Consider the following 15,032-nt stretch of genomic DNA (forward strand, 5'->3'; position numbering starts at 1 on the left):
CTTGAAGATCTCACAGGAACACTGGAGAAAAAAAGCGGTCTAAAAAATCTTTTCTAAGAAAAAAATCCTGCCAGGACCGAAGATCCCAGCAAGGTATCTAGGTCCTTACTCCTAACTAGACAGAAAAAAACTGATGTGCTAGGGCAGGAAGTGAGAGGATATACCCTCTGGGACTGCCCCTAGGGTGTGGCCAGAACGTTTTCTTTCCTGTCTAGTCCTACTCCTGTAGAGGGCAGCATAACTCGAGGGTGTTGAATCACCGAGGACTACGTCTGTCAATGAGCGATAGAGAAAATCGGATGGGAGATTGGCCCTGGAGACAATAACTCCTCTCTGAGAGGTATTCTCCAAGGAGCGTCTGCCTAGCTAGCCTGACCAGGTCGGCGTACCAAGCTTGGCGAGGCCAGTCCGGAGCCACGAGAAAGACCGGAATCCCTTCCGCCTCGAACCTGCAAAGAATTCTCGGCAGCAACTTGAGAGGAGGAAAGGCAGACAGCAGCTGATACTGACCTTGGCCCATCCGTGAGCACTCTCGCACGACCATGCCAACATCAGCCTTGCGCAGATGACCACGCTAAACTTCTCGGCATCGTTCAAGTTGAACTTAAGGAATGTTCTTAAGAAAAGGGATGTCTTAAGACTGGAGTGCGAGATAGTTTTCTCAAGCCTTACTAGTACAGCAGGCGAGAAATATATATGTCTTTGTACCCAACGGTCTAATGTAAGCCGGGAACCCCACGCAACCAATAACAAGAATGCAACAAACGAGAAGGAAGGGACCGTCTCAAAAAGGTTGCAAGGGGCTCACAGGAATAACAGTGCAAAAAATACTTTATTTGGGTGAGGATACAAAAAGTTAAAAAACACACAAAGATGTGTGTATAACTTGTCAAAATATGACTGGAAGACCCTGAAGGCCCTGTCGGGTGTCAGGATGTTAAACGACAATACACACGTCTAGGCTCTGCCCGCCCAATGCTGCTGTATGACACAGTTTGCACAGGTAAGGTGTGACTGGTCACTAATGGACCTACGGTCACTCACTTGAACCCGGAAAACTGGGTACTATATGCCATATGAAGACATACTCGGGTGCCCTACAATGCGACAAGACATACCCATATGTCAAAGCGGTGAGCTGAATGGCTAATGGGCTGTGTGGTGAATACCTCACAGGAGTGTCACTTGCTAAAAATCCAGGACTCCTGTGACATGAACCATGAAGGAAAAAGCTCCTTTATTCCTTGGTAATGCTTGGCCTTACTTCTTGATATAAAGTCCAGGAAATACTGTATGGGCAGTGGAATAATCCATACTGCCTCCAGGGCTTTGGCAGTCGTAATGGCCAGTGGATGCATATAGCAGTATATAGTCTGACTGCCAATTAAAGCAAGGGAAGGTGGCACAAAGGCCGTGGAGGATAGATCACTCCGGGATGACAACAGCAAGTGGCCGGGAGACAAGCATCTCTTAAACATGTATGAAGCAGCGCTTTGGCACATCCACAAATTCATGCAGATGAGGTGGACAATGTCTGTTGATAACTCCTAACAGAGGTGACTCACACAGCAGGGGTATGGCATACCATATAATGATCGTAAATGATCCGGTCAGGTTGATAAGAAATGGCTCTTACCGAAATACCCAGTTAGTCCTTGATCCAGTGATGTCTCACAACCTCGGATGCTGAGTTCAGACGGGGAGTACAGTCCATACCCCACAGTGCCGTCAGCTGCCGATGCTTTACCGCTCCAAAGCTTGGGAAGGGATTCAAAACTCCTGCCACATAGCCATGTGTAATGCACCGTCCAGGACCCGGAAGTGATCCTTCAGCGTTAAGGCGTCACGGCACGATTATCATGACCGGCCAAGTCCACACAGCGTCAACGAGCAGGTTAAGGTGGGCGAAGCGTTGGCGTGTGACGTCAACGTGTTTCGTGTGCTGACGCACGCTTCCTCAGGACCGAAGAGACGACCATGTGTGGGACAGCAACAGTTGAACCACAGTCCGAAGTTTCAAGAGTTTTTTCCCCGGAGGGAAAAAACACCCTGAGGACGAGTCCAAAATCAGGCCCAGATAGTCCAGTCTCATGGAAGGGACCAGGGAGGACTTCTGAAGGTTCAGAACTCACCTGAACTCCTCCAGAGTTCTCATGGTGACTTCCAACTGCATTGTCAGCATTGTAGGGGACACCACACGGAGAAGCAATCGGCCAGGAAACCAGGACCGATACGCCCGCTGCCGCGACAGGACCGGAGCCAACACCCTTGTGAAGACCCGAGGAGCAGAGACGAGACCAAAGGGTAGCGCCACAAACCAATAGAGATCCTTCCCCACGGCCAAAACTGAGAAACCCTTGGTGTCCTGAACATAACAGGATGTGAAGGTAGGCATCTTGATGTCTATGGAGGCCAGGAATCCCCCTGATGTAGGGAAGCCACCATCCTGCGAACCAATACCATCATGAATTATTGATCCATACGGAACCAAAGGGTCAGTAGGTCCAGCTTGTTAAACCAGAGTCTAAGCTGACCCACAGAGCGCCTGCAAGCGATCCGGGGACAGCCGTACATTGGAGGGGAAAACCGTGTCGGGGGGGGGGGAAGAAACAAGATAAACTCGATCTTGCAACCGGACCGCAAGACCTCCTGAACCAAGCTGCCTGGAAACCGGGCCAGCCGCAGGTCCAAGCACAAGCAAAAACATCCCCCCACCCCATAAATGGGTGAGGACTCCCCTTAAGGTAGACCTTGTCTGCAGGTCTGGAAAAAAAAAACGATCTCTTGTTCGCCAGACCAGGGTCGTTTGGAACCACCTGAAGAAGTCTTGGACTACGCCACGTCGACTTTACCTGAGGGACGAGAAACTGTTTGAGAGCCGAAAAGGAGTGACCCCGTCTGCGACGAAGGCCATAACCCCTGTTAGCCTGTGGAAGAAAAGGCACTCTTCCCCTCGTGAGACCCTTATATAATGTCATCCAGGGAAGCGCCAAACAGGCGATCCCCCTGAAAAGGGAGATCCATTAAAGCCTTCTTATAAGTTTGATCCACAGACCAACACTCCGGTCAAATATACGCCAGACCACCATCGCGGAAATCAACAGGTGATCCATACAAAAGGAGCCGCATCCAGCGTGGCATCGCAGCCCCTGTGCCAGCTGGACCAAAAGGTCCCCCAGGGCAGGAGGGCTTGCCCCTCACCAAGTCACGGCGTTGGAACTCCGCCCTTCAGGCAGAGTCTGCGTGGCAAGGGCAATCATGAACACTGTTCCCAGTGCAGACCCCACCAGGGAGTACAGATCGCGGGCCAGAGCCCGCGCCATCCTATCCAAGTCCTTAAAGGACGGGGATTCCTCCACCAGAACAACGGTAGTCCTATGCAGCCCAGAGACCGTACATCCACCAAAGGCAGAACAGTCCACTGTACCAGAGACTCCTCAAAAGGGTAACGTCTAGCAGCCGCTTAGAGACCCCAAGGGAATGTCTCAGACTGTCCCATCCTACAAGAGCATGCTAGTAAAATAAGTAGGGATGCACCGATCCGATATTCGGATCGGATATCGGCCCAGATATGGGCAAAATAGCTGGACTGGGGGATCGGTAAAATTAACAGATCCACGGGCCGATCCGGTTTTGCTCTTTATAGCTTGTGAGGGAGCAGAGAACAGCGGTCAGTGCCGGTTCACACTATAGCGTGTGCGGCGATCGCATGTAATATCGGAGCGCACTGCTCCTTCATTACATGCGATCGGATGTGCAGTGCGAATTCAGCCATACACTTTGTATGGCTAAATTTGCACTGCACCCGCACAAAAGTCGCACATGACCCTTTTTTCAGCCTCATCAGGATCGGATCGCACAGTGGTTCACACTTGTGCGATCTGATCCTGTGCGAACTATCAGATCGCACTGCGATATGCGATCAAACTGGGGTTGTCGTTAACATTTAATTGACACCCCCTGCGTATCGCATATGGCAGTGTGAACTGCCAGATGTGCATTTGCGATGCGGGAACAGGCTGCAAATTTCGCAGCTTTCCCGCTTTGTACAAGTGTGCCCCGGCACTCAAAGAAAAAAAAAAAAAAAAAGAGCCTCCTGCAAATGCCTTTCAACTCTCCCAGTTAAGTAAACACAATGATTACAATGTATCTTTTCGTTCCGTCTGCCGGAGGAGGGAAGTTTAACCTCTTAAAGACTAAACCCATGACATTTTAGATTTTGAATGCACAATTGTTATGAGGTATCTGCCAATACCGATCCGGAAGTATTATTTTGTTATAAGCTGCGATTGTTATAAGCGGCGATTTCACAAAGCAAAAGATCGGGACCGGGACCAAAAAAGTTGGATCGGTGCATCCCTAAAAATAAGCTGCTCCAGATGGCAGGTGAGTGCCAGACACGCTGTGTCCTCCAAATTGCAGGGTGTCACGCACCGAAACAACCAGTGCATCTATCAGCACCTGTATCTTGCGCGGCAAGGGAGGTAGAAATGGCATCCTCATTATCAGAGGACACAGGGCGCGAGGTAAGAGACCCGGCAGGGAGGCCCACGTCTGCTGCGGCTGAGGCAGACTCAGAATCCGAGACATCAGATGAGGCAGGGGTAGGTGGAAAAACGTTTCAGGGCACCTCCCACCTCCACCCGGCTCACATGCTTCCCGAATCGCCAAAAAATGCATTTATGGACAGGGGAGATCCGGAAGGCCCTGCGGCCTTCATTAGGGGGGTCAGGTGAGGACACATGGCCTGCAGGGTCCATACTGAACCTGAGGAACCCGCCAGCAAAATTTGTAAAAAAATAAAAAATTTTTGAAAAGAGTGGCCCCACATCGCCCTCCAGAGGTCAGGCACGCGCCAATGCTCCCCCACAGAGAGAGACTACCCTCGTGACTCAATGTCCCCATGCAAGCAATCGGATTAGGAGGTTCTCAGTGGTGACTCAATGAAAGGAAGTGAGCCAGGAAGCTGCCTGGGGCGAAGGGAAGGGCTTCTCCTACCAAAAGAACGCCTCCAGGCTCTCCCACCGGCCTTCACAGCAAGAAATCCACCGCAAAATGGCAGAAAACGGGTGTACCAAGAAGGCCGCCACCATATAAGCAGACGGAGGCTACAGAGGGACCCCCCACCAGCCCATCTACACCATCCAGCTGTAGGAACCTCACCCCCCCCCCCCCCGTGCACTCCCCGGCCCCATGCGGCCTGCAAAAGAGGTCCCAGCCCCAGGTAGGCCCAAAAAGTCCCCCACGTGAAGGGAGGGAGGGGAGGTCACAACAGGATAGAGGGAAACCCAGGAGTGTGAGGACCCGACCATCCCAGGGAGGGGGTCCACGTTCACCCCAAAATTCGCCAGGGAAGGGGAGGGGTTACATTTACTCACCATACCAGGAACACGGGCGGGCGACATCTTCTGACAGGACCCCACAACACCGAAGGGGGGGGGGGGGCTGTCGGCCAAATAGGAACACTGCGACATAAGCCTAGACCCTGTTGTGTGCATCCTGGCGAGACGTTTAACTCGCGGGGCCAGTCCCTGTCCAGTGGGACTATGTCGCGGCCGACCCAGAACGGAGCTAAGGCCTGCACAAGCTCGTTGGCCAGACTGGGGTGACCAATGGATATAGAGATCCAGCCCTTCGCCCAGCCCGGCATAGTTGCTAGAAGATCTCACAGGAAAAAATTCTGGAGAAAAAGGCTAGCTAAAAAAAAAAAAAAAAATCTACATAAAAAAAATACTATTGTGCCAGGACCAAAGATCCCAGCAAGAAACTAGGTCCTTACTCCTGACTAGGCAGATTAAAACTGACATCCTATGACGGAAGTGAGAGGGTGTACCCTCCGGGACTTCCCATAGGTGTAGCCAGAACTTTTTTTCTGCCTAGAGTCCTACTCCTGTAGGGGGCAGGTATAACCCTACTGATATGGATCAGAGAACTGTGTCTGTCAATGAACGATAGAGAAAAAAAAAAAATAGACATTTTATTTGGTTACAGCATTGCATGACTGTGTAATTGTCACTTAAATGTAAAAGCAGTGCATTATCGCAAAAAAATGGCCTGGTCATGAAGGGGGGTAAATATTCCAGAGGTGAAGTGGTTAAGGTTATAAGGCCTTACTGGAACAACTGTCCTAAAAGGGCAAATGGATGTTCCCAAAAAGTTTCTGAAACCGACTGCAGATCAAAGCAGCTTGAATAAATATCGCAACCAGGCATGTATTTCTGTATTTTTGCCAAGAAATACAGTGTCACTTCACACCATAGTTTAATGAACACTAAAATCACTCTAGCTACTCCAGGGCAAGTATATTTACCAATTGTGGTTGTGACAGCAGGCGTAAGGACGTCATCATCACTGTCTTCCTCATTGCACTGGGCCACCTCCCTGACTGGTTCAGGGCACTTGGTCTCTGCCTCCTGCTCTACATGACTCCTTAGAGCAAGGATGCGATGGTGAATAGCAGCAAAAAGCTGACCTGTGTCTTTAGAGCTTGCCTTTAAGGAGAGAAAATAAACATACTCTGTTAGATAAAGCAGGAGACAAATTCTACAAAATATAAAAATCTGTTAAATACTCACAGATATTAGAAATACTTTTACACCCTGGTCTTCTGTATCCATTGCAGTAATCCTTATGCTCTTCTCGCTAGCTTTGTCTATCTGCATTTGAGCCCAGAGCTTAGTGTTGAGAATTAATCGCAGACTGCCTTGAGTTCGCATCACTGGGCAGGAAAAGTCACATATAATAGAGTAAATAAATGCTGCCTTTCCATGTTCTAAACAAAATCAGAATAGGCCTCCTCAACTGTGACCACACAGAGGTCTAAATATCAAGCTATTAAAATTAGGGTTTCAAAGAATGCAGCTACTAAAGTGGTTGTAAAGATAAACAAAAATTACAGCCAGCAACTGTTCTATTAACCTATCCTACACCACGTACATGTTTTTTTTAAAAGTATGCCTGTGAATACCTCATCTTGGATCTCTTCTGACCGGACACGTGACAACCGGCCGCTCTATTCCTCTACGGGCTACAGCGAGAGGGGCCCAGATCTCCTCAGACTTCACCTGGGGAGGTCACTTGACCGCTGTGCTGGCTGCTCAGCCCCTCCCGCTGTGGCCCTTAGATGGAGGAGGAGAGCGGTTTGAGGTCACGTGACCAGCAAGAAGAGAGCCAAGATGAGGTATTTACAGGCATAGTTTTTAAAAAACATGTACACATTGTAGAATAGATGAATAGAACAGAGAGGCTGGCTGTAATCTTGCTTTACTTTTACTGTCAGCTACTAATAGCAGCAGGAGGGGGGTGGAGAGGGGGAGAGACTCACACAGGAGCTGAAAGGCATTTAGGTGGGGGGAGAGGGAGGGAGGAGAAGATGACGGCGGCATGTAAAATGACCACGGTAATCAGGGATCAACAGCCATGATTACTGTGGTCAGCACACAGAGGAACAGGCAACAGGATCAACCAAATTTTTTACAGCTTAGAAAGAGGCAGATTAGATAGCACAAGCACTGTGCTGTTTAACTGCTTCAATACAGGGCACTTTCACCTCATTCCTGGACAGGCCAAAATTCAGCGCTGTCAAACTTTGAATGACAATTGTGCGGTCATGCGACTCTAAACTAAAATTCAATTTTTATATCTTTTTTTTTTTTACACAAATAGAGCTTTTCTTTGGTGGTATTTAATCACCACTGGGTTTCTTTTGTTTTTTTGCTATAAAAGAAAAAAAGACTGAAAATGTAAAAAAAAAAAAAAAAAAAAGTTTTAGTTTCCTTCAGAAAATTTTGTAAGTCAGTCATTTTTCTTCTCCTCTGATGTGGCGGCACCGATAAAGAGGCATTAATATGCCGCACTGATTGGGGGTCACTTATGGGCACTACTGGGACTCAACTGATAATCAGGACTCTGATTAACAGTACAGGTTTCCCCTGCAAGGAGATGCCGCTGATCAGCTCTCCTCACCTCACACTTTTGTCAGTGTAAGGCGAGGAGAGCCGATAAATGGCACTTCCGTGTTTACATGTGACTGGACACAGCCTATGACATGTTTAAAGAGCCGCGTCATCAAGGTCGTGCCATATCTTAGGGAAGTGGCACGACTGTGATCAACGCCCCCCCGCAGGAGCGGTGACACTGAGGCAACGTCATAGGATGTCGTCCAAGAACGATCCCAGAGGGGATCCTGCCCGCCATCATTTTACTATACGGCGGGCGGGAGGTGATTAATCTGCTATGAGATACAAGAGCTCTTTTTTTTTTTAGGGTTACAACCAATTTAAATACCAGTAGTAATGATTAAAAATAGTCCACTCTCTCAATCAATGTGGACTATTTTTAATCATTATGTTGCTAGCATTAGTAAATAGATGGAAAAGTATATCATTTTTATTTATTTTTTTTACATTTTTTATTGTTGTACAGTTACTTCTTGTTCCATGCATATGCAAATGATGTCCCAGGAATCTGCAGGAGGTGAGGAGTGTTTCTCAGCTCAGCCTATGCCTGAGCTAGGGGCAGATGGATTTCGGGAAGTAAATGATACATAAATCATCTACCCTTACTCAAGATGGCCACTGCCAGAAATGCTTTATTATTTCTCAGGAAAAGAAAGCATGGAGACATAGATAGACGGGTGAGTTTGCTTTAAATATAAAAAATAATGAAATGGCATTTTTGGTTTGTGGTTCGCAGATGCAGTGGCACATTAAGACTTGCCAAAATGTATCACCACAAGTGGTAGAGTAGAAAAAAAATTACTTCTCAATTCATACAATTGAAAACATTTTTAAAATTTGGTTTTCATTTTGTCCTTATGGTTTATGGAGTGTAGATTATTAGGTGGGAAAAAAAAAACCAATGTATTTAAAAACAGTGATTTATAAAGTTGAGAGTGTAAACTCTAGTGCAGCTCTGCATAAAAACCAATCAGCTTCCAGGTTTTTTTTTTTTTTTGTCAAAGCCTAATTGATCAAGCTGAAGCTATGCCCCACATACACTATGAGAAAACCTGGCTAATGATCCGCCTGTTTTCCTCGATGTTTTCACAGCAAGTCGGAACCAAGGATACAAATAATGTACGAAAATGCTTGAACGACAAAGGATTTTTTGTTATTTGTTTCTGATCATGTGCAGTCTTTCGTATCTGATAATTCTCGTACAAGAATGGTACACATTAAAAACGAAAATCGTTCGTTCTGTTCCCTTATAAGAACAATTTTGGCGCTTGCCCCTTCGTTGGGAAAGGTCAGAATCTGCTTTTGAAAGTTGTGTACATGCTATCAGAAAATCCTAGGATGGTTCCTCAAACAAAAATGTCAGCCTGATTTTGTTATAGGGTGTACGGGACATAAGAAGCTGACTGGCTACCATGCACAGCTGCACCAGACTGTGCACTCTCAACTTAATCACTTAAACCCCAGCCCTATTTCGGACACTTTTTGTTTACAAGTTAAAACCAGTATTTTTTCATAGAAAACTACTTAGAACCCCCAAAAATTATATATATTTTTTTTAGCAAAGACTCTGGAGAATAAAATGTCGGTCATTGCAATATTTTTTGTCACGCGGTATTTGCGCAGCGGTCTTTAAAAAGCCATTTTTTTGGAAAAAATTTGAAAAATCACATCACAGTAAAGTTAGCCCATTTTTTTTGTATATTGTGAAAGATGATGTCACGCCGAGTAAATAGATACCCAACATGTTACGGTTTAAAATTGCCCCCCCGTGGGATGGCGACAAACTACGGTCAATAGAGATCTCAATAGGCGAAGCTTTAAATTTATTTAATGGTTACCAGTTTAGAGTTGGAGTGTAGCTCTTTTTTTTTAAATTATTTCCCACGCTCTGGTGATCGCGGCGATACCTCACGTGTGGTTTGAACAGCGATTTCATTCGCAGCTCGACTTCCGTATACATTTTTTTTTTTTGTGGGCGAGCCAACGGTGACGGGGGCGGCTAAAATTTAATTTTATTTTTTTTTTAACTTTACTACAGGTTTTTTAAAAAAAAAAATCTGATCACTTTTATTGCTGTCACAAGCAATGTAAACATCCCTTGTGACACCAATATATAGTGACAGGTACTCTTTATGGAGGGATCGAGGGTCTAAAAGACCCTAGACCCCTCCACTACACGTCCATGTATGCAAAACGCAGAAAACGGCGTTTTTGCATACAGCCGTTTTTTAAATTTGCCGCCTTTTGCAGCACAGTAACCCGGAAGTGACGTCATGGACGCCGCCTCCGTGTTACGTCATTGGAGACCCGATCAAAGCAGTTTCCGGCTTTGATTGGGACTCCATCCAGCCGGCGGACGTGCCCCGAGCAAAGTCACAGAAGGCGGCGGGAGGGGGGGAACGTCCCCTCCCGCTCACCTGGGTAACGATCGAGCAGCTCCCGAGCCGCATCGGTCGTCACCAACGGAAAGCCGACCGTCGGCTCTAAACCACGGTACCGGGATGGTGTCTCTAGCTAGAGGCATCATCCCGGTATACTACCGCAAAGTTTGCCGACGTATATATACGTTAGTATGCGGTAAGTGGTTAAGTAAATCAACCCCTGTGTGTACACAATATATACAAATACATACACAAACACACACACATCCACTCACCCAGTCTAGACTGCAACGTGCCATCTTCGGTGGAGGCCATATCATTCAGTCGGAGAAGACCTCGTCCCCTCTCTACCCAAGACTGAGACACTTTATCAAACACAAACAGTTTGCACTGGATCTATTGACACAAAATGAATAAAAAAAAGAAAGAAAAGAAAATTGTAAAAAAGGACAAACATTTTTAGATGATCATTTACCACAACCCAACTGTGCACATATCAGAAACCAAGTCAATGCTGCCTGCTTACAGAAAATCTCCCCTTTTCAAAGGAGGATATTAAAGGATGTTTAACCACTTAAGCCCCGGAAGATTTGACCCCCTTTCTGACCAGGGGGTATTTTTTGATCATGCGCTATAATCAAAAATATAGCGACAATTTTGCAAAAATAACAATATTTTTCACATTTTTTTTATATGAAATTCCCCAAAAAAAATAAAAACATTTTTTTTTTTAAATTTTTGGCCAATTTGTTTTCTGCTACCTACGTTTGGTAAAAAAAAAAAAAAAAAATCACAATAAAGCGTATTTTGATTGGTTTGCACAAAAGTTATTGCGTTTACTAAGGGAAAGATTTCTGTCATTTTTGGTGCTTTTTTTTTTTTTTTTTTTTTATAACGAGTAATGGCGGCGATCTGCGATTTTTTTTGCGGGACTGCGACATTGCGGCGGACAGAGCGGACCCTTGACTGACATTTTGGACACTTTTGGGGGTACCAGTGACATTACTACAGTAATCAGTGCTATACATATGCACTGTTACAGTAAAAATTACACTGGCAGGGAAGGGGTTAACTTTATTAGAGATGCAGTGACTATGTGTGTCCCTAGGGGCGTGCTTCTTACTGTGCAGGGATGTGGCTGTGTGTGTAACAGCACAGATCAACGGTCCTACATAGCAGGACCGTTAGATCAGTGCTTTTACACAGGGAAGAATGACAGGCGGCTTTGTTTACATTAGCCGCCTGCCTTTCATCCTTCACAGCGGACGATGGCGAGTGACCGGCGGACATCGGGTCCGCCGGTCACACGCACGGAGGTGTCCATGAACGAGCCGAGTCGGGCTCCCAGGCTAGTGACGTACCGGTACATCACTTTGCCTGGCCTGACCGCCGCAGTATATGTACTTGCGGCGGTCGGCAACCGGTTAAATATGACACAGAACTAAAGATCGTGCCCTAAACAGTTTATTTTGGAGATAGTAGGTGTGGCTAGAATCACTAGCCCTTCATTAATTTCCTAGAGACTCACAGGAAGTGAAAGGAAATCTCCCTTAATGAGAAATCCCCTCTTAGGAAGTCACTAGGACAAATAGAAGGAATAGAATAGGCTAATCTTTTCCAGTGAGAAACTACATAGCAAAGAAAGCCTGATCCGGAACCATCTTAAAATAATGGCAAACTTCTCTACCTGCACTTTTTTGTTCCACTTGCATAAGATGTGTACTGTTACCGTACAGTGCCTTACAAAAGTATTCACCCCCTTGGCATTTTTCGTCTTTTGTTGCCTCACAACCTGGAATTAACATGGATTGTTTGCATCATTTAATTTACAGAACATGCCCACAAACTTTGAAGATGTTGTTCTTTTATTACTGTTAAGCAAACAAAAAATAGGACAAAAAACAAGAAAAAGTCAATGTGCATAACTATTCACCCCCCTAAAGACAATTCTTTGTAGAGCCACCCTTTGAGGCAATCACAGCTCCAAGCCGTATTGGATAAGTCTCTATGAGCTTGCCACATCTCACCACTGGGATTTTTGCCCATTCCTCCTTGCAAAAGGGGGGTGTAGCGTCTCCTGGTGATAGCCGTGTGTTGGACTTGTCCCTAAGGGGTATATCTGTCTGCAGTTGCAGCCTGCCTTAACCCTTGCCTCCTTTCCAATCCAATGGAAGTTGGGATGAAGAATATTCGTTCCTAAATAATAATTATGAGGACAAGTGGGACAATCTGGTCTGCATTGCAAGAGTTTATTCTGCCCCTTCAAGGGCTAGCTTTATCTTGATGTCAAATAGCTGGAGATGATTCTACAAGTAGAACATTATTGTCTGCATTGCGAGAGTCTAAACAATCCCGATAATGGGCTAGCTTCAATTTGATAGCAAATAGCTTGGAATAATTCTACAAGTGGGACAATCATGTCTGCATTACAAGAGTCTAGCAGTCCCCTTCAAGGGCTAGCTTTATTTGATAGCAAATAGCTGGGAATTCTACAATTAGGACAATCTTGTCTTCATTCTGAGAGTCTAAACAGTACCCTTCAATGACTAGCCTCATTTTACAACCATGAGCTTTGTTTAGTCTGGTCTCCTTCCCTCAGAGTACATATCTGCTGAATGAAAGAGGACTGCAACTCAAGAGTCAGTGCCCAACTCCCAAGTTTGTACCTGCAGTTATGGCCTGGAGTTACTGTGGGTAATGACGTACTACCGAATTTATTATCTAAAGTTTACCATCTATTGGCGTTACCTCCAGAGGGCAAACGATTGCCCTGCCTGGATAAATGGGAAAGAGACCTTAACTGTAGGTTCACGGCGAAACAAGAAAGGGATATTATTACATTGGCACTGGAAACCCCCGTTTGTAAGATGAAGGAAATGAACTATAAATTACTTACGAGATGGTACCGGGTGCCTTTTTTACTGCATAAGTTTTCTGCAAGTCTCTCAGATCAGTGCTGGCGATGCCAGGAGGAACCGGGGACCATTTTACATATTTTTTGGGAATGCCCTCGCCTGGCTCGTTTCTGGGGAGAGGTGTATGCGTTAGCCCAAGAATTCTCTGAGGGGGAGATCCCGAATAATGCGGCTTTTTTTTTTACTACATGTTTCCACCATGCCCTTTGAGAGTTACAGGAAATCGATCCTGTTCCATATCTTGAACGTAGCTAAATCTTGCATACCCTTACGTTGGACGACACTTCTTCCTCCAACGATTAGTGATTGTGCCCGTAAAATTGAAGATATTAATAAAATGGAAGACTTGCGTCTCTTTGCACAATTTAAAAAGCAATTTTATAACAAAACATGGGGTGCATGGAACAGGTTTGTCTTAACAGAACGGGGGAGGAATTTATTGTGCTCCGCGAGTTTAACAGCCATTACTGAGTCGGAAGGTCAGGGAATTCGTCCCTAGGTTTGAGTAGTACTATTCTAGGTGAATCCAAGGTGGCCTCCCCTTTTTTTTTCCCTTCTGTTCCTTCCTTTTTTTTTTTTTTTTTTGTTTTGTTTCGCTTTGGTTTTGTTGATATATCACATTAAAGTGATGGATAAGCAAGGAAAGTGATGTATTGATTTGTTAATAACCTGTAGGTGTGATTTTGTATAAATAAAATATTTGGAAAAAAGAACTGAAGAAAGAGTCCTCAAGCAAGTAGTCAGCAAAGAGCCCCACTTCTGGGGGGGGTTGCTTACTGGCTTTTTCCATATTTTTGCCACCCATATGCTCCTCTTGTGCTAGGAAGATACAGCTTTTGTCTCAGACAGTTGGAACTTCCGTTCAAGCACTTCAGACCATGTTGGTCAATCAGCCATCTTCAACCCTCTGACTGTGCCATGAGGAATCCTTTGCTCCAGCAACAATAAGCAAGTTCTTCTAGCCAACGTGTTTACCGTCTCTAGGGACAGCAATTCCAATTCCAGCACATGTGATTTTGAGTACTATTGTTGCTCAGAGGGATGCCTATTTCCAATTCCCAGAGCGGTCTTCTGACATACCTCTGTTTCTACATGGGTTAAGATGTCATGCAGCATATACCATATGTCTACTGGCTGGGTTCTCGATCCACTCCTCTTCTAGACAGGAATTCCTGTCACGTATACCCTACAAGAGATTGGCTGGCTAGTCTTTCAAAAAGGGTCTTGCGACTCCTACGCAAATCCTTGTGTATCTAAGAGCTTAATCCATCACGTTTCAGGATGTATAGTTTTTGCCACTAGACTAGAGCATACTGGCGGTAGGATGCTGGATATTCCTGACTTTTCTTTCTTCACCTGTCAGTGTCTCAATACCTGATGATCAGGACCATGGTCTCTCCCATCCTTATATTGAGGTGTGCTCCTGTCCTGAAAGGGTTTTTTTTCTCCAATGTTGATCATGCACCCAGCGATTCATGACTTGCAAACAGGCAGATGAAGCCGTGGGTGCTGGAATAGTAATAAATCTGTGCTGCTGAGTTATATCCAGTGGAACTCCTCTGTCAGGAAGTTGTTTTGCCAGTAGAACTCCCCGGTTGGGAAGTTCGTTTGAACACTCTAGTTTTGTGGCCAGTCCTTTCATGCTCCCTTCGGCTTTTGTCATCTGACATCAGGCTTTTTAGTCTCATGTGAGGCTGAACAACTTCACAGTGGTGTCCTACATCTGGGGCAGGTCAGAACCTGCAGCGTCAGTCCACTGAGAAGAGGTAGAGATGACT

At 45.7% G+C, this 15,032-nt stretch overlaps 1 protein-coding gene across 2 annotated transcripts in view; it reads right to left on the reverse strand.

Moving 5' to 3' along the window:
• The window catches only part of RANBP3 (RAN binding protein 3), a 164,338-nt gene that overhangs the window by 15,054 nt on the left and 134,252 nt on the right, over nucleotides 1-15,032 (reverse strand). For both annotated transcript variants that reach the window (XM_082245300.1, XM_082245299.1), the window contains 3 exons: nucleotides 10,615-10,735; nucleotides 6,576-6,718; nucleotides 6,311-6,491 (listed from right to left, as the gene is read on the reverse strand). In XM_082245300.1, the coding sequence (XP_082101426.1) occupies nucleotides 6,311-6,491; nucleotides 6,576-6,718; nucleotides 10,615-10,735 (445 nt within the window). The remainder of the gene's footprint in view (nucleotides 1-6,310; nucleotides 6,492-6,575; nucleotides 6,719-10,614; nucleotides 10,736-15,032) is intronic.

Source organism: Pelophylax lessonae, assembly GCF_965119305.1.
Source record: "Pelophylax lessonae genome assembly, chromosome: 1".
NCBI lineage: Eukaryota > Metazoa > Chordata > Amphibia > Anura > Ranidae > Pelophylax > Pelophylax lessonae.